Here is a 20,828-nt window from a genome sequence, read left to right as displayed (position 1 = left end):
AATTGAAATTGTAGCTCCTCGTCCAAACTGCTCTCCTCCTTTTTGGGAAGAGTAAGTCACCAAAGATGTGAAGGATACGTAGTCTGTAGTATCAGTTTGTTCCATTTACAGAATTTGGAACTAAAACAATAAGTAGCCTTGTTAGAAGCCACTGTGGAGTTCATTCTCCTTCTGTAAACATTTTCTGAAGTTCTTAACCGAAAGGACACATCTTAACAAGGATGTGGAGGTGTGCCAAGATTGTCTTCTAGAAAGAAGCAAGCCACTCGTAGCGTAGCATGTAAGTCTATACAGGTGATGAGAACTTCCTATTGGAGGTTGATCCTCAGCTGTTTCTGGTCTTCCTGGTTCATCTGGCTGGATTGCTGTTACATTCCTTATTTCGTAATCACTTATTCCTCAGAATGGCTTGACAGATTCTAGGAGATCAGTTGTTCTCTAGTATTGGCTTTTCTCCTGACAAATTCGACTGGCAGGTCTCGAGTCTTGTTTTCTTTGTCATTTGGTACAGACAAGCACTGTTTAAAGCGTTACTTTTTTAATTTGGCACTACAGAGACTTTGAAAACTATGATGATTTTTCTGGATTCTGCTTTCATTGACTTCATATGTACTGGAAACCCAGAAGAAAGCAGGAAAATTTAAAGGGAGTATCAAGCCCTCATAAGGATTGAGAATTTGCAGATATATTCTTACATTTCATTAGCTGCATGTGTGTTTGTTTAACAAAGAGTGGCTTAGAGACTAGATATTCAATCGAGCAGTCTTCTGTTTTGAATGTGGTTATTCTTGCAGCAGTAGGTATGTGGAAACCATACAGACTGAGAGTGGAGCTCATGTAGTTCCTTTGAATGATTCAAGGGTATATAATGAAAAGGATGGGATTAATATAAGAAATAAAATATTATTATGGATTATAAAAAACTGAGAGTGTTCTATGAAGCAGTACAGTTAATTTCTGAGGGAAATATTGTACGTTTATTATATGTTCCATGGAGGAAGCCTGCACCGTCAAAGAGAGACTAGTAGATCGGCATAGGTGAATCTACAGATTCTATATGTCTTTTATATATTTTATCTCTGCCATGTTTCCTAGTTGATACTTCTACAACTACTGAGTGGAAGGTACAATAGTGTTGCTTTTCTGCGCCAGGCCTTTACTTTAAGGCAACTTCAAACAATGAAGTGATTCTTATTGACTCTATTGAGCTATGTAAAATAAAGAACAGCAGCCAGCTTCTCTCACAGCAAAAAATAAGTTGAATGTCTTAAAAAAAGCATAACTATGTGACTGAACTGCCTTACTATTATGTGGACACCATGAAGCTGTTCTCCATACTCAGCCTGCTGCATGGCCACTGACAGAGATGCTGCTGCACATGTTTTGTGTATATTTGTCTTTTTGAGGAACTTTTTACAAGTTATTCTTTTTCTCTTACTAAAAACAGAGGACTAGTGCTTATCATTTAACTGCCACTAGATTTTCATTTGCCCTTTTCATTTGAAAACCCATAGACTTCATCTCTAGCATTCAAAACTGAGAGTTTAGAATCTTGTAAACTATAATGTAAAATTATTTTAGCCAAACAGATGGAGTTTGAGTCATTGGTATATAATACTATTTATCAAAGCAGTCCACAGCAACTGGTGAAAGTTTTAAGGAACATGCTAAATGTGGTTTCAAAAAAGAAGGGATTATATTCTCCTGGAATTAAGCCTTGTAATCTTACCAGTGAGCACAATGCAGAGTCAGTATAACTTAGTTTATTTACAGTTGTATTTGTGGTCTAAATTGGCAGGCAATTAAACTAAAGTTCTGGAAAGTTCTGGCAAATAACACTGTAACAGAGAAAGATGATAGATATGACAAACAGATGTCTAGGCTCTGTGTATGTATGTGTAAGGAATTCATGTTGAAATTTCTACTGGAAATGTTCAATATTAAGTTTGAATTTGAAAGATAAGTACTATTTCAGATTAACAGTTTTGCTAGTTTCAGATATATAAAAAAAAGTGAAGTAAATTTCTAGAATTGTGACCCATGTCTTGCACAGACATCTCCTGATGTTCAATGATGTCATGATATCAAGGCTCTTAAATGAAATAATGTGAAAAGTCTTCATCAAACAACTGTTGACTATAAACAGTCAACAAAAGTAATTAAAAAAATTAATCTTGTTAAATAATCTGCACTGGTCAAATAGCAAATAACAATTCACTGTAGTCTAGACATTCCAGTAATCTCTGAATGGGTTTAATTGCATTAAAATTATTTGCCCATAAGACATACTGTAGATACACTATATGTCAACTGTTCTGCATGGAAACCAGGAAGATGTTTTGCTCGCACACCTTGCAGTTGCCTTTTTGAGGGAGTGATGTCAGCTGCATATCCCTTCAGCTCTGCTCTAATCATGCCTGGCCAGCACAGGAGTGCATGATAGGAGCACCTCTTCGCTCCAGCTATTTCTAACTGCCAGTACAACTTCTTTTGCTTATTTTGAGGAGCAGAGTGATCTATACCTTGTTCTAAATTGTATCAGTGATCAGATAAGAACAGTCTACAACAAGGCACAGAGCTTTGAATCAGAAAAGGTGGCCGCTGGCCATCTTTCTCCAGGTCTATTGTGAGATTCCTCTTCTATGTTAAGGTATAGAGCCAGAATAGTTCGGGGCTCTTGCTTCTGAACTCTAAGTATTTATGTATTGTTGTGTACTTATAGTGAAGCACCAGATGGCAATTACCCATAATAAAGTTTACATTTCTACTTTGTGTAACTTTTATGCCTGTCAAGATTTTGCCTATTGATAGTGTTCTGTACATTAGATATGTTACATACATGCAGTTCAGCCACTCTATAAAGCAGTTAAATATTTGAACTTTATATTAAGAAGTTTTATATCAACTAAATATCATATTATTTCAGCTTTTATGAGATTCCCTTCAGCTTTCAAAGAAAATGTTCTGCATCTTTATTAAAAGACCTGTCCTTTAACAGTCCCAGAGTGGCTGCTTAATCTAGATTTAACTATAGTTTAATTTTATCATCATAGTGTCAACATCAACAAATTATTATAAAATATATCATTTAAGTGACTGTAATCACAGAGTGACTAATGTACCAGCTATGGATGAATACAGAATTGAATGCCAACCAAAGTAAATTTTAAGGTATGTTTGCTTGTGTTTATTGTGGTAAGTAGCTTTATTACAGCATACTGCTCATAATGTTATAATAAATTTTGGGAAGAAAATTAGATACAGAAGCTATATACAAAAGCAAATCAGAATATTGTTGAGCATTATGCCATCAGAGCTCAAATTTTCAAGATTACAGGTCTATTTTCCCATCCAGTCTTTGTTTATTTGTAAAGAAACCTAAATATTTTTTTCCACTTTAGAAAGGAATTTTCACATAGAAAGGAAACTAATGTCTAAGCACTTTCATAGAGGAAACTTTTTTCAGGGCCATTTATTTTAGTGTTCCCTTTGCTTTTATAGCAGATATACTCATTTAACACTCAGTTTCTTCATCTGCTACATTGTGCAGTGAAACCACAGAAAGATAAAAAATTGAACTGTTTAGCAATGCTTTCTTAATTGGCAAATATATGTTCTCAGTAAGATGAAAATAAAAGGGTTTGTGCTTGTGTGGTGATTACACAAGAATAATTCTTCCAGTATGAGAATTTAAGAGCATTGTTCTTGTATGTAGAGTTCTTTTCATTTGAGTTAATCTAGTGTAACTGAGAGAAAGCAGTAATTGGTGATGAACAATGTAATTTGGAGATTGGTTGGTTTAGTCCGTACTATTTTTTAGCTTCATTTTATACACACTGAGTGGACGGAGGAGTACACTTTCAGATATTCTGAGGTGTTCTGTTGGATCATCTGGTCATTCTGGTCTTCAAACAAAAGGCAAAACTCTTCTTTAGAAAATGAACCATAGAATGAGGCTAGTTTACCTTGAAAAGCTAAAGAGAAGAAAACTGAAAAGAAAATGAAAGTAAACTTTAAATTGAAAAGGAAGCTTTCAAAAAAATAGAAAGGAAAGATAAATCAGCTTAGGTGTTGGTTTTTGAAGTGTGGTGGAAAAATTTGAGCTCAGTGTTTGGCTTCGATCTCTTGATTTTTATATACTGATTGGAGCTGGGTCATTTAAATTTAGCCGCTCTTGGGAGGAAGTACCTCATGTTGGTAAATGATCAGTACTCTGCTTGACTAGAAGAATGATTCATGGGTTCTTTTTTAATTCATTCCAATAAAGGAAAAAATTCCTTGTGCTTTCTGAAATGATGGGAAAGTAATGTTAAAATTGCTTAAAAGTGTTTGGGGTTTGGAGGGATTTAAAATCTTGTTTTGAAGCTTTTACTTAAGTCGTCCTTACTATGTGAACATATGTGTGTAATTGTGTAGTTCGTGATCATGCTGTTTTATTTTGTTGTGTTAAGACTTCTGAATTTGTCCTTTGAATGATGATTTTCTTGCAATTGATTTGGAGCTGAGTATGTAAAATAAGCTGTATTAAAATTAGATCTTAAAAAACTTATAGTGTCTCAGCTTAACTGTAGCTTTGTGCAAAAGTATAATTTTGAAAAACATAGTTGTTTAACCTATTTGCATAAAGACATTATGAATAAAATCCTTGGCTATTTTAGACATAGTTCATATCCTTAATTATTTTTTCTGCTTCAAATGATGATAGGATTACATACAAAACTGATTTTATATTTAGTTTTAAAATTTCCTGGCAAACGTATATACGATGAACACAAATGAGGTGTTTTATCTGATGTTTTTAAGCACAATCTATATTTAAATTTCTCTTGTATTTACAATTAAAGATGAGACTAATTTTATACAATTGATTTTTTACTTTTGAGGTTAGACAATGAAGGTGTACTTGCCTTTCTTTATCTTTAGCTCATCTGCTTTGGGTTTAATGTATCTTTTTGAAAAAAGGCATGTTTGTAAAGGCTATTAAGTTTTGTTTGACCTTCCTTTCTATTTAAGGTATTCACTGGACCCTAATGTGAAGTTATGACCCCCAAGCCTGATTGATATGTAAACATAACACAGATGGTGTAGAGATGATTCTGATGCTAATTCATTTTTTAGCTAGTCACGAAGATACTTTGATTACAGTGTGTTTAAGTAATTATAACATAGTGTTCAGTGTTAGTCATGTTGGTAAGGAGCACATGGGAAACAAGTTACATGTTATTCGTGCCCAACAAAGGATGCACTGTGGTGTGACCATTTTCATTTCTAATGCTAGATTAGAAACATAGTATTTTAAAATATGTCATAAAGTAAGGTAAATACATTAAGCATAGACCAAATAAAAAGTTAAGTACATAGTTTTGGGCATAAATATTTGTTTTGGAAAGTATTTGTTACCATATGAAAGAAGCTAGTATGCTTGAATTCAGATTTCTCTTTGCATGCAGATCGTTAAAAAGTCACATGCTTGTTTTCACGTTTAGATGAGTTCTGGTTATAATGTAGTTTACTTTTCTTCTATAAGCATTTTGAATGACAGTGATGAGAAAAAAGTAAAGAACATTAATGAGATTTAGTTAGAAAGCATATTCTGTCTTTACATCATTTGTTCATACTCATCTGCTATAGTAAGCAATGTTTACTGAATATGTTGATGGCGATTAGCTGACAAGAAAATACAAGCACTTACATAAAGCAAAACAATATGTTAAAGAAAATCATACCAATATTTCTTAAGGTGGTGTTCCAGACAAATTGATATAGTTTAACATTGTCTGCTCCATAATTAATTATCTCTTTTTTTGGTCTGTTTCTGCAATAGGGTAATTGACCGTCTAGATGGAGTTCGTTTGTTATGGTCATTGTTGAAAAGTCCTAATCCAGATATTCAAGCAAGTGCTGCTTGGGCTATTTGTCCTTGCATTGAAAATGCTAAGGTAAGAAGGTATTTAAAGTAATAGTTTTGTTATATGTATACTCACATACAATTTTTGTATTTGGATGATTTCCAGCAATACTTTGCTGTTTGCTGCTTACACTCTCTTTATTTCATTCTGTTAATTGCTTAAAAAAAATTTATGTATTCACTTTTCAGAAGTGGATAGTCCTCCATCTAGCACCCATTATGGCATTCTTGTTTGCCTTTACAATGCTTACAGTATTTGGAAAATATATTCTAATAATTTATCAGGACCTAAACTTACTATTCCCAAATAAAGCATGCTGAAAATCTGACAATGCTGGAAACAGAAAGCTTCTACTCAGAAGCTATGAATAGCACAGGTAGTTTTAGTTGTTCTCCACTGTGAGATACTTCAGCTGTGTTCTCAAGAGACCATCATTTGGTTTTCACAGCATATTTCAGACTTGGTGCCAATGTAATCCTTAGATTTTCTGCTCAGACTGCCAACAAAAAATGCCAGTTGTGAACAGTGGTTGTTGTGCAGGTCAGTTGTACACAAATGACCAAGATATTCATTTATTTCATGCCTGTTTGCAAATAGAGATAAAAAGGTGAGTATAACCATAAGTGAATCTTCAGTGAATTCTTACCACTGACTTGTGGTAAAATAAATGTAAAGGTTGTGTTTCCCATTAGAAGTTTCCTAGAATACTAAGTAGATTTTTATCTTTAATCCTTGTACAGTAATATCTTCCTTTTCTAATTTACCTCTATATTTAATGCGACTTTTGCATCTTCTCTCTACTATATCACAAATATATATCCTTCTATATACCATTTGAGATCCTGACTATATAAAGGATGGAAATTCCTTCAAAGTGCTAGATATCCTTAGTATCCTTTGCAGGCAGTGTTTCCTGTTTGAAATTGAGCACTGTATGGTTGCTATTAATTTATATAGATGGATGGATGCAGATACAGATATATGGATGAAAGTATTGTGAGAATATTTGGTCTTGATTTTTATAACCAGCATTTTCTATTTCTTCACAATGATTTCTGCAATGACAACTTGCTTGCCATTTTTCAGGCATGCTGGCTATTTTCAATTATATTTCCATCTTTTTTTTTAAGAGTACACTCTAGTATAATAGTTTTTTGTTACCTAATGGTGGGGTGTATATATGTCTCCTCAGTCAAGATATGACTATACCTGCCTCTCTCTTGAACAATATTGCTATAACTGAATGTTAAAATATTAATTTGTCTCAGCACTGAGGTAATATTTATCATGTGCAAGACTCTGCGACCTGTAGTGCCAGAGTAGAACTGCACATTGCTAGAACTTCCACTAAAAGCACTTTTTCAGAAACGAAGGGGATGGAAGACAGCTACTGAAATTATAGACTACATGGATTTTTTTCTTGTTTTTTGTCCCCAGGGTATTTGATGAGTGTAAGCTATGTACATCCTTAGTGTAGCTATCGTCCTTTCATCTCTCTTGGCTGCCTGCCCAAATGCTAATCTATGACCCCACAAAGAGTTCTTTCTGTGAGACTGAGGCAGAGTGGCACACTGAAACAAACCTAGCAATAGTACCCTTTCCTCTGACACTGAGTGGAAAGAAATATGTATAAAGCAGTGATTATAGCCACACTGTGGAAGTGCAGTAACTATTTCTATCTATCTAAACCAATTTTTCATTTTTTTATTTGAAGTTAATAATATTCAACAATTTACGTGAACTTCCAAGAAGCATAGTTTGGTTTATGCCGTGCTTGATTCAAAAGCAGTAATAAGTATATGACTTTAAAAGGATTATGTGCATTCTTGCTTTTCCAATGACTGCAAACCATGTTTCAAGTAGCTATGAGCATGGAATCTGGATTTGTTTTCTTTTTGTGTTCCTTTGTGGAAGCTGTAGTGGTTCTCTTTTGTGGTGTGGAGGCTCATAGATGAAATAGAACGTGTTAATAGTATAAGAAATAAATTTTTATAACAATGTAGTACAGCATCCATTTTTCTGCATAGACATTTTCTGTATATCCAACTTAAAGGTTATTTTCTATGATATTTATAAGATCTTAGAAGCTAATCATACTGATAGGATTGTTATTGTCATAGTTTGTGACTACATGATTATCTCTCATGCCTTTACCATCACCATAATCTGTTTAAGATTGGAAAATCTACCCTTTCTGTTTTACCATTAGGGAGATAAGTCACAAAAGGCCAAGACTTGAATTCTGAGGATGTTTAGGTACTAGCCAGTTTTGAGCTTTTGGGTTTAACTAGTTTGCCTGTTCTTAGACAGGAAGTTAATTGCAAAGAGCAGAATCCAAGTTCCCATAACCCTAGATTATATATGTTGACAGTTACATTATGGTAGCTGGTAGCTGGTTCAGAGTAATTACCATAGAATAGAATCGGATCAGTATGATATAGCTAAGTGATATTGTTTGTTACAGCAATATAATATAGGTCAGTGATATTTGGTCCATGACAGATCTAAGACTTTTTTAATAGAGGGTATAAATTGTACACTGTGGTACATAAACTGTTACAGCCCTGGCAGCCATAATATTGGTTTGGTACCAGACATCACTTCTGTATGCCAGCATTAGTTCTAAATATTTTTAGCCTGAAGAATTTTTTGTAGAGTGAAAATCTTATAGGGAGGCTGGCAGTGATATAATTTGGGTGGTAGAACTCCCCTGAGAAAATTTGCACAGCCCCTGTGAGTGCTACTTGTGAGTCTTAGACAAATATGTCATGATTTGGGGTAAATTAGTTCATACATTTCTTTAAATACAGGACTTAAAGAGACAAGAATGTGATTTAATCAAAGGCATTATCTTAATAGAAGCAGATTCTTATCAATTAGTTCCCTACATCCAAAAGGAAAAGTTACTACTGCAGGCACGTTGGTAATGACAAATTGTAAGTGCACTGTCCAAGAAACACAAATGATTATGAAAAATAGCTAAGAAAAGTCTACTCAACACTGTTGATGTTGGAATGACAATATTTGTTTATGATGCTTCTTTGAAAAACAGTATTTATTATAATGTTCTCCCAATGTACATCAGCCCAAACAGAAAAATTTAGAGAACCTCTACAAAGATGTTATTTAGGCTATTATAAAATTCATCCAAAGGCATTGTGCCAATAAGAGGAATGCTGCCAGCTTGAGTTTGTATGAAAATACCTATTTCCTCACAGAGTAAACTTTAACTAGAATGTCTTGAAGTAAATAATAAAAGGAAAAAAAAAGAAAGAAAAGAAGAAGTTGTAGAGGTTATTTCCCTCCTCATATTTAGTAGAGTTTTGGGTGCAAACATTAGAATAGGAATGGTAATGTCAGGCATCATCTTTTTCTCTGTCCTTTGTCTGTGCCTGTGTATCAGCTTTCAACTTTGAAAGTGTCAGTTTTAGCCTTTGTTATAGCTGCAACTGTAAAGGCTTTCTTAAAGAACTTCAGGAAGCCAGGTACGTATAAAGTGTGTCAAAATAATTTAAATAAATAGCCTGAGACAGGATTTGAGAGAAGAGAGAGAGAAAGTTATACTGTTTTCTTAAAATGTACTTGTAAAGTGACATCTCCCAGTTTTCTGATAAAGCATGGGGTTTTTTGCCCTGAGTTATTGCATCCCCTTCAGCTCTGCAGTGGAATTTCACGGGTGTGATGAAGGATGATCTAAAGACATCTAAAGTTGTCTGTGTATTTCCTACATACAGGGAAAAAGAATGTCCATGCTGACACACACACACAAAAAAAAAACCCGACAAAAAATAAAATCGAAACTAAACAAAATTTAAGAGAGAAGGATCATGAGATGGGTATGCGTGAAAGTCAGGTAACCTTCACTCTTGCAAAAGTATTATATACTGAGAAAGTGACTGGTAATGGAGCCAGCAGCCTGGAGTTAACCTGTGGGTGGAAAATATGCTGCTGCTGACCCATGCTGTTTAGAATTCTTACATAGATTTTGCTTGTTACGGAAATTTTAATGTAACCATATGTATAAAACCACCGAGAACATTTCCTTACTAAAAGTAACAAAGAAATGTAGTTGAACTTGGAAATTCTTCTGATATTTAACAAATAGTAAAATTATTTGCTGTTTTAAATAAATTAAGATACTTTGTTTACACGTTTCACTAATTTAAAACTGTAATGTATAAAAGTCAGTCATGCCCCATAATGCACACTGTTCATTTGTTTTATATTTTTAAAATTTTACTTAAGTAGTACCAATACATTTTTGTTTACGTACCATTCTTTCGTTAAGCCTATAATGTCAAAATTCCCTACTTGAGTATGTACAGCATTTTCCAATTTCTTTGTTTTCCTTGCTATGCTTCTTGCAATTCTATACAGAAACCTTGGCAGTTCAAACTTAGTGCTCTTACTGCTCTCTTTCCATTTTCCTATTTGTTTTCTCTAGACATTATCATTTTTTACATCAATCATACCTAATTCTCTATATTTGATCTCATCCTGATATCTGGATGTAGAGTTTCCAAATTTGTAAGTTTTTGTTATGAACTAAACTTCAAAAGAGTACTATGAGAGAGACAAAAAGAAATTTTTGGCTTGCCCCTCAGACCTTCAAGAGCACCAGAGTCCTTGGAGATTTAGGAAGCCCAGGAAGCCAGACCTGACTTGATGAATCCATAGTTGTCTGCCATGCTTGCCAGGGCACATGCAGAACCAGCCTATCCAATGATTCTTGACACAGGCTGCCTAGAACTTTAGTGAACCAACTATCAGGAGTTGTTTGGGTCTCCTATAGACATGTTACCCTGGAGGTCCTGAATGGACTGATGTAAATTGCCCTGAGGTCCTTAATGTCTACAAATACAGGAGCCCAGTTCCTGTAAAACACATAATGTGAAAACTGGGAGGCAAAGGGAAACTAAGAGCGTAACCCACGTCTCCCTCATTGGGGAGCCTCAGGTCCTAAGTTCCATGCAAAGCAACTGCCTGAGAGCTTGAGACCATAAGAAGCAAAAAAGCTTAGGAGCTCCTAGAGACCTGGCTTTCCAGCTGTTTGGCAGCCCATCAGGCAAGAAGTAAGGGATTCTGTGAAAACCAGAAGCCAAGCAGCCTGGCAGGCTACTCACCAGCCATCTGGCTGACAAGAGAAAAGATGAAGAGGCACGTTGGTAATTTAGCCTGCCTTTCTGCCTGGTTTCTGTCAAAACTTTTCAAGAAGTCGTTGTGTTCTTATGGAAGGTTTTGGTTCCATTCCATTAGCATTTTCTGATGGAATACTGTTCCACTGGAAAATATTTGACCAGCTTTCATTGTAACATAGTTTATAATAGATACCCATGCTAGTCAACAGCTTGTCATGTAGCTTCTGTACTTTTAAATTAGACTTGCTAATTGGATTTTAAAGATCTGCAAAAAGTTTAAACACCATCCTCCTCACATTTTTTTCTTTTTCGTCTCTTCTTTGTTTTTCCTTCTTGTCCGTCTCACTTTTTTCCTATCTTTACCTTCTTACTTGCCACATGGGACTTCCATAGAATTCGAGGCAAGAAAAGAGCACAAAGATCATTATGTCTCATTTGCTGCATGATATAAACCAGAAAATTTCAAGCAAACATTTTATCCAGCTCAGAAGCTTTTGATTGAACTATAACATATTTTATGCTCCTTGCTTGTTGTTCAGATTTTCAGTGGTCTGTAATGGTAAGTGGTACAATATGATATGATTGCCTTCTCATATACCACTCTTAATTTATGGAACCATGCCAGAGTTGCAAAGACATGGACAATAATTGTTATAACAATTTATTAATTTGTGTTGTCACTGCATTGATTGTTTACCTAGACTGTCCTCAGAACATTCCAGTATTGCTGTCTTGCATCTCTACAATATTAAACTACATATTAGTGATGACTTAATAATTCTAACAAGTTTGTTTAGACACTTATATGAATTTAATTCAATCCAAAACCAATGGAAACAATGTTTAGTTTTTCCAGTTATTCAATGTTATATGTTTCTCATACTTCCATTATTAAAATGCTTTTCAAAATAATCTAAAGCAAAGCATGATATTTTCTCTACTGTGGCCTCAAAGGACTTTGATATTAGTGGTTTCACTGCTTCTGTGAAAAAAAATAGGATTTTGGCATTTACCCAGGACTGAAGTTCAGTGAGAGTTGTGAGGAGGGGGAGGAAGAGTAGGTATAGTCTGCCAGACTGAAAAGTAAGGAAAACAATAGACAAAAGGACTACTATGAGTGACACTGTAGACTTTTTTTTTTGCCCCACTATCTTTTAGAGAACATGGATTGCCTGCTTTCTCAGGCTGTACACTTGGCTAACGGACTTTACTTTTGTTTCTTGAAACTATCAATAGCAATATGCTTTTGCAAGTATTTAACTGTGCAATGATCAAATCCCTGAAGAGTCAGGAATAAGGAATTCTGCTCTTCCGGGCTACAGAGTAGCATTGGAGCCATGTTAAAGCTACTCTGCTTTGCTGCTCTGGCTTTAGCCAGCAGCTTTAGCTGCTTCAGTGAGGTGGACAGGAAAATCCATGAGGATTGTCTGCAGTTGTTTTCCCAACACATTGCATTTTCCAACACAGAAGAAAAGTTGTGAGATGTAGTAAAGTAGTCTCATCTTACAAGATGCTTCTTCATCTGTTCTGGAGAGCAAGTCTTACAAGGAGCGGCTGAGGGAGCTGGGGTTGTTTAGTCTGGAGAAAAGGAGGCTGAGGAGAGACCTTATCGCCCTCTACAACTACCTGAAAGGAGGTTGTAACGAGGTGGGAGTTGGTCTGTTCTCCCCAGTAACTAGCGATAGGACAAGAGGAAACGGTCTCAAGTTGCGTCAGGGGAGGTTCAGGTTGGACATTAGGAAGAACTTCTTCACTGTTAGAGTCGATAGGCATGGGAATGGGCTGCCCAGGGAGGTGGTGGAGTCACCATCCCTGGAGGTGTTCAAAAAACGTTTAGATGTCGCGTTTCGAGACGTGGTTTAGTGGGCATGGTGGCATAGGGTATACGGTTGGACGGTTGGAGTTGATGATCTTTGAGGTCTCTTCCAACCATAATGATTCTATGATTTTATGATTCTATGATTTTATGATTCTGCTACAGTGGAAACCTCCTCAGCTCTATAGACAGGAATAAAACTAGCCTTTAAATATAAAGTAATTTGATTGATATTACCATTGAGTTGTTTAATAAGAAAAATGAATACAAACTTCATTATATAAATTGTGTGTTTCTCTTTTTCAATGAACAGCAATAATATAGAAAATTATCTGTTGCATTTCTTTATTTTGACTTTTAAATTGGGTTGTGCGTTAGGATGATAAGTTACTCAGTTGGCAATAGGGGATGGAAATGAACAACTTCCTTCATTAAAGAAAAGGTAGTGTAAAGATGACTCTTGATAACTCAAGTTTATTTGCACAGCCATACCATCGCTTTTTTGAGCAAAAGCAATTCAATTTGACAAATTAGCTTTGGCTCCTTAAGCTTTTTAAGATATTCTAGGAGTGAAATACTACTTGTTTTCAGTGGAGAAACTTTTATCTTTCAAGTGGAGTATTTTTAAAGATAAACACAATGTGTTTTTGTAATAAAGTGTTTAGCTTTCAATCTTTCAAATAAAGAAACCAGTATTCACTTTGGAAGAAATAAGAGAGGAATTCAGTTACAAAATAATTCAGTAGTTCTTTTACAAGAACTGTATGTCTCAACTTAAGGCTGATGAACTTTATCTACTTAATGAAAATAACCACGAAAAACATATAATATGATGACAAGAGAACTCAAAAATCCCAAATGTTCTCCTTGTATAAATACTGCAAAGATCAAGTGATTTTTTCCAAATCTGTCTTTCTGCAAATATCATAATGCTTTCTGCTCATAATTAAAAAAATGTGTAAAGCTGGTCTGTCTCACAGTATTTCTGCTCTTGGCAGAAGCCAATGTAGAAATAAGTGAAAAGGGAGAGTTAACTAAATTTTGTTAATAGTCATGCAGTTCAACAAGATGAAAATACGTGATTAAAGAGTAGCAGGATGAGGCTTTTATTAGCATAGGAGGTAACTTTGCTGACCTCAGCATCTATGCCAGATAGATAGTTGGGGTTTTTTTACTGCTTGAGATTGCAAACTCCTCCCTTTGAATACAATTTTTAAATAGTATTTATCATACTTTGTGAGAATAAAAACTTTGCTGCCCACTAGATAGAAGAAGTGGTCATATGAAGTCATGAAAAATGCTGTTATCTCTCCTTATCTTCTTCAGCCACTTAAAATGTAGTTTAACAATCCATATTTTTTCGTATCTGTCACCTCAAGTTAAATATTACATTAAAAGTTATAATAATTGTGATTTAAAATGAAGATATTTCCTGTTAATACCGTAAAATGGTCTTGCTCTCCTCCACCCCAATTTTTTGTAACGTTTTTATTACTTCTTTAAATGTTTTTGCATTTAGCCTCTTACTTTCTTTAGCTCAGGAAATATTATTGTTAAAACAGAAGCGTTCAACCTGTCATTAACACATGCACTCATATGTATAGAATAAAATTATTTTATTACTTATCCGTGATTTTATCAATATTTTTATCTATAAAGACTGTTTCTTAGGCTTTGTTCTTACCGTACCATTTTTTTTTCCCAACCTAACTCAACCTGAGTAGCCTTGTTATGACAACTAGGTAGTAAGGTTTTGTCACAGTAGGTAAGAGGGGGAGTAAATTACCTAAATTCACTTAAATGCAGTTTTCTTTTTTTTCAAGTTGTTTTTTGTATAGCTGTATCCTAAGAAGTTCTCCAAGCTTTTCAAAATACTTGAAGTTTGTTGAATGACTTCATATGTAACATTAAAGAAAGTAATGTAGTTTAATGTCTATATTAATAGATTAAAGTTTGCAGTATGTAAATGCTAAAGTATAAATATAGTCTTGGGCTGGAACTGGAACACTTCCCATTATTACCCAATCATAAACTACCCAGACTTTGAAACAATGTCATTTGCGTATCTGCAGTGAGGTTTAGGGGCTACAGGTAAATATGAAAGCTAAACACGCACTAATAGCTAGAAATTACAAACCTTTTGGGTTAAGTCACACAAAAAAAGTTGGGTCTTGATTAATTTAGAAGGTGGAATTTAAAGATAGCATTTTCTTCTATATGAAACAAAAAGTAAAAAAATATTTCCAAGGACATGTTATATATGATATTTCTTCTCTTATGTTACAAAAATATGTATAGATGAAAATGCCTGAGAGTATTTGGAAACTAAAATCACAGAAATTTAGACTTTATAGTGTGAACAGCTGTCTAGTCATTAATTCAAAAGAATTAAATCCAGACCTCCGCAATCACAGGCACAACTTCATATAATTTCTTCTTTAAATATCTTTAAAGTAGGGCAATTGTATATAATAAATACACATCTTTCAGTAAAAAAAAAAAAAAAGTAGAAATTTACTGTACAAAGCACGTATGTGGTTTTGCTAAATGATACCAAAAAGGTTGTATTTGTTGTTTGAATTTCTTTAGGAAAAAAAAAAAAATATGGCTTTTAAAGCTCTCATTTCAGTCCTTTTTTCTGCTCATTGTTCTTCAAATTTCTTGCTTCTTTACTTTTCTCTTTGTCTTACACAGACCACCAGACTACACCCAGAATCACATTTGGGAAGCTTTCCTGACATGTGGTTTCTGCAATTTCCCTCTGCTTTTCATCACTGGTAGAAGATTCTGTCCTTGTGTTTAACTGGTTTCACAGACGATTATTGAAACGCTTTTCTTTTACTTACTACTGGATTGTTTATGTATTATTCCAGCAGTTTAATTGGACTGTAGTCCTTTACAAAATGTGGAAAGTATAAGCTTGTCAGAAGAGAAATTTAACAAGTAGGGTTGTAATCACCTGGAAAGAAAATATATACAGGTAGGAAAATATAAAATGTACATATTAGTTCATTAAGATGGGATACAATTATCTTATCTCTTCATGAAACACCTTTCAAGAACATGAATAATAATACACAGATATCTGAACCATACAGAAAAGCAGAATAATTTTCATGTATAGCAGGGCCCTTTTAAAATCTTAGACACTTTACTGTAGAGTTTACCTGTTGAACAGAAGCCTTTCTCAGAGATGATATTTAGACACAAGGTAATGCGCACTTCTGTAGTAACTTTCAAGGAACTGAAGTAAATGTAAAATACCTCATTTTCTTTCCTTTTCCTGTGTCTGGTCATTTAGCTGTCTAGCCACCTAATACATATAGGTAAGAAATTTCTGGGTAGAAATCTTTCTCTGTAACCCATTATCCACCACCTTTGGTCAAATTTTAAAATTTCAAGACAGACATGAAAACTGATATTGAGAAATATTGTTTTTATTCAGATGATTGTCTGTAGATATATTTACATTGTGGTATGTATGCACTAGCAATGATAGAAAAACATGTATGCTAGCCTGTCCATGGGAAACACGCTGTAAACCCACCTCCCTTTACATGCAACTCACATGGTAATAGAAGTGCCAGAGCATTGCCCTTCCTTCTCTGTTTCTCTCAGCTGCTTTTCTGAGTCACAAAGCTGTGTTGTCCTTCTTCTGGCATAAACATTTAGATCCTCTTTTAATTTCTGTAAGGACCTCTGTTATATGTTCATTCTGGGTTTTTTAAGACTTCAGCACAAAGTTTGCTGTTGGATTCTAACCTTTTTCCACATCCTATTCCTTCTGGTTTTGACCCTCACACTGTATGGCTTTAAGCTCTCCCACTATATGGCTTTAACCTCTCCCTTCCAGTCTCAAGAATTGCACTGACTATGGTGGAAAATGTTTCGTTCCTGATGGGCCTACCCACTGCCTTTGCTTTCTGTGAGAAGGAAACATCATAGCATTGATGTTTGGCATTTAGACACAGAACTAAAAAAGATGAACTGCAGCATCTTCTGGAATTTTCATTTACCAAGTCCATGAGCAATTTGATGGATTTGCTCAGTAAAGCTAACACAATACAATTAGACTCTACTCTGTTCATAAATCAGCCCTCAAAAAGAAATAAATGTAATCAAAACCATTCTTGGTTTCAGGGCCACTCCCTAGCCCTTGGAAAGTTCATATGATCCATGTTTGCACTTTCTTGAAGTCCTAAGACCTTTCAGTCCAAAAGGGTTTCAGGAGAGTGTCTTGGTAGTTTTTATTCAAAATTCTCGTATTGACCTGTTGAAGTAATTCCACTTGCAGACCTTTCTTTACATCTCTGCACATTTACCATCATTGAGGTGCACAGGCTAAAATTTTTTATGCAAAACTACTGCTAACCATTTGGCCATCACTTTTACTCTCTTTCCAGAGTAATAACAGTCTGACATTAGGCCATCCAATGCCACCTGCAGATGTGCCACCATGATGTCACGAAGAATCTACTCTGACCTATGTTCAGTTCCTATTTTCTGTACCCTTTGTGAAGGGTACAATTTGGGCACTAATGGCATACTCTTAGTAAATAGTTCTGTAAAAATTAGATGACCATCACAAAACACCTGAAGTTCTTGCCCACAGTGGTTTCTGACCTGTATCTATTTCATAATTATTGGACAAAGAACTTTAAGAGAACCAGTCATCTTTCCAGATCCACATCTGAAAGGTTGAAAATCTAACAAAATATGTCGGGCTGGATTATAGATTGTATAAAGAAGTCCTGATAAACCACAATTATCTATGCTTAGTATAGAGGTCTACTCAACCGAAGTAACTTATGGGCCCATTCAAGAAGAAATGGTGATTTCTTCAGATTACATTGCAATACTTGATATCCTCAGGTTAGGCACTTGAAGTTCCATCCACCCCTTTGCTAATTATTACATTTACAATGAAGTTTCTGAAAATACTGCTGCATTTTACAGTGTTGTCTTTCAGACTCTGTATAACGAGGCATCCTGAGAACCCTTCCTAGATGGTTGTTGGCAAAATGTTGCTTAGAGTTACCCATAGATTGAATAAACATGTAAAAAAATCATTCAAAGAGGTAGAAATTTTTCTATTCTGGCATTGCTTCTATCCATGAGGAAACTAAAAAAGATTTTCTAAAGTAACGTAATCTTACATGGTGGAACATCTTACCAAAGAAAGAGATACTTTCAAGCATCTCAGTTTAACCGAGTGCAATGAATCTTGGTGTACAGCATTGGTCAGTGACTATGTAACTTAATCAGTTAAGAATTTGTGCTTAAACAAAACTTAGATTTATACCCTGTGTGCTTTTAAAGGCACACAAAGTACTGTATGCTGCATGTCACTTTACCAGATACTGACACTTCCTCTTTGCTTGAGGCAACCAAATGAATTCCATACCTCTTAGTTCAGTCTCACAGTGCCAAAACTGCTGGTTTTCTCTGTTTTACACATTGACATGTAAACATGTGCTTGATAATTTGAATTCACTAATAAACACAAGAATGTGAGAACAGCCAATGATGTATCAGACCAAAGATCCACTAACACAGTATTCTGTTTCTGATATAAACCCACAAGAGATGCCTAAGGAAAGGTAGAAGAACAGGGCAAACTTATAGCCATGGTTCCCTCCCCAGAATGCTCTTTCACCTTCAAGAAATCTGTGGCTTAGGAACTTTCTAAATCAGAGGGAATACTTTTATAATGAATAACCCTGAATGGATTATTTTTTTTCTGTGAATTTATGTAGTTAATTTCTAACATGTAAACTTCTAACAGCCACTGCAATCCTGCTCCAAGGACTTCACATCTTAACTATGCTTCATTTGAAAATAACTTTGTTTTATTCTGAACATGCCACCTGCTAACTGATGCTCCCAGTTCTTCTCCTAGAAGAGAGAGCCCTATGTGTCCTTTCCATTCAATGCGAGTTTCTATACACCACTATCATGCTAGTTTTTCTCTTTTATTGCCTTGAGTGTTCTAGTCTCTAGTTGGTTAGTCATTCCTTCTTCAGAGCAGTTCCCTACCTTTGATTATTCTTGTCATCTTTCTCTAAACCTTTTCTAATTTTACTATAACTTTTTCAGGATGGAACAGATGGACCAGATCTGCATACTGTATTCAAGATCAAGGCACACTGTTTAGTTTTCTGTTTCTTTTCTAAGAGCATACTTAGACATCTTTCCAGAGTTGTGTCTGTGTCCTTTAGTCACATTTTACATTGATTCTTCATACTCTGAGGTGCACTATGGTTCTCTCACAGTTGCTGTTCATGACTTGTGTAACCTCCTGTCTTAAATATTCCTGAACACTTGTTTGCATTGATACAAGAAAATAATATTACCCTTGCTTTGTCTTAGCTGTCAGACTTAACATAGGAAATAGAAGACACTATGAGAGCCTAAACAGGGATGTCTATTGCTGGTTTAGATGCCCTAAGGTATGTGAGGCACCCACCTGGCAAATATGATACAGCAGATAAGGGAGACTTGCACCCTTCTGGAGTGACAGCTTGAGGCCATAAAGAATACACTGTGGTATCTAAAATGACACTAGATAGCTTTATTTAGGCATTGAATTTCTGCCCAGATGATGGTATGTAAAACAATCAACCTCTAATACGTCAGTCAAGAGAGCTCTGAGTTCTGAATTAGCCATACTTCTTGGTTAAGGCAACACAGCAATAGCTGCAGTTTTGAATGATTATGTTATGTCAATCTCTTTTTTTAACATTTGCACATAAATACAGATTGAATATTTAAAAATAATGTTTCTTTTTATTCTCATTTAGGATGCTGGGGAAATGGTTCGATCCTTTGTTGGTGGCTTGGAACTGATAGTCAATTTGCTAAAATCAAAGAATAAAGAAGTGTTAGCAAGTGTATGTGCAGCCATTACAAATATAGCTAAAGATGAAGAAAATTTAGCTGTTATAACAGACCATGGCGTTGTCCCTCTGTTGTCCAAACTAGCAAACACAGTAAGTAACATCTAAACATACTATACTAAGTGTCTGAATTTCTTATGTCAGACTGCATTATACCCAACTGAAAGATTATGACAAGAGCAGTAAATTTTGCAGCAGCTACAAGGAAGAGCTGTGGAATCCTTCCTCTATGAGATGTATATTGGACATGAAAACACTCTGTGGCTGGTACTAAAATTGCTTTGGAAGATGAGCTTCATTTTAGTAGTCACTGCTGCTGAATATTGCTTTTCAGAGATGCAGCCGCCATATGAAAAAAGCACAAAGGGTTGAGAGAGCAATAAATCTGAACCATGCAGAGAATCTCAATGATGGGGCTATATGTTACATTTTATTGCTATTCTTACCTAATTTCCAGTCAGTCTAAAAGCACCTTTGAAATAATATAAAAATTCACAGCGCTTCCTACAAAGGGAATGATAAGGGACTACTAGCTCCATGCCTTATAGCTCTCTCCAGTTTTTAATTGTACTGCAGTTAAATTGGAATGCCTTAAAGATGTTTGAGAATACAATTCTGCTTTCCTGTGAAATTTTTGTTGTATTTTGTTGTCTTTAATTTATTGTTTTTACCTTCTTCAGAACAACAACAAATTAAGACGTCACTTAGCAGAGGCCATTTCCCAGTGTTGCATGTGGGGGAGCAATACAGTTACCTTTGGAGAGACGAAGGCTGTAGCTCCTTTAGTACGTTACTTGAAGTCAAATGATCCTTCAGTTCATAGAGCTACAGCTCAGGCTTTATATCAACTTTCAGAGGATCCCAACAACTGTATCACCATGCATGAAAATGGAGTGGTGAAGGTGAGGTGGAAGGTTTTTCTTACTTGGAGTTCAAATTATTGAAGGGGTTTAGCATAGTCAAAAGAAGAGATCTTTCATTTGAAATAGTTCTTGAATATTACTGTGTACCTCAAATTTTCTGAACTTTGTCGTAAAAATGTTTGGTTAAGTAGTGAATTAGGGAACGG

At 35.1% G+C, this 20,828-nt stretch overlaps 1 protein-coding gene across 1 annotated transcript in view; it reads left to right on the top strand.

Annotated features, from left to right (window-relative positions):
* The window catches only part of ARMC4 (armadillo repeat containing 4), an 87,254-nt gene that overhangs the window by 40,020 nt on the left and 26,406 nt on the right, over positions 1-20,828 (top strand). Inside the window, exons 15-17 of the mRNA XM_009707150.1 lie at positions 5,825-5,939; positions 19,664-19,852; positions 20,440-20,661. Coding sequence (XP_009705452.1) covers positions 5,825-5,939; positions 19,664-19,852; positions 20,440-20,661 — 526 coding nt within the window. The remainder of the gene's footprint in view (positions 1-5,824; positions 5,940-19,663; positions 19,853-20,439; positions 20,662-20,828) is intronic.

Source organism: Cariama cristata, unplaced genomic scaffold (assembly GCF_000690535.1).
Source record: "Cariama cristata isolate BGI_N322 unplaced genomic scaffold, ASM69053v1 scaffold22629, whole genome shotgun sequence".
Taxonomy (NCBI): Eukaryota; Metazoa; Chordata; class Aves; order Cariamiformes; family Cariamidae; genus Cariama; species Cariama cristata.
The sequence above is the reverse complement of the archived record's forward strand: the minus strand, read 5'-3'. Positions and strand labels throughout refer to the sequence as shown.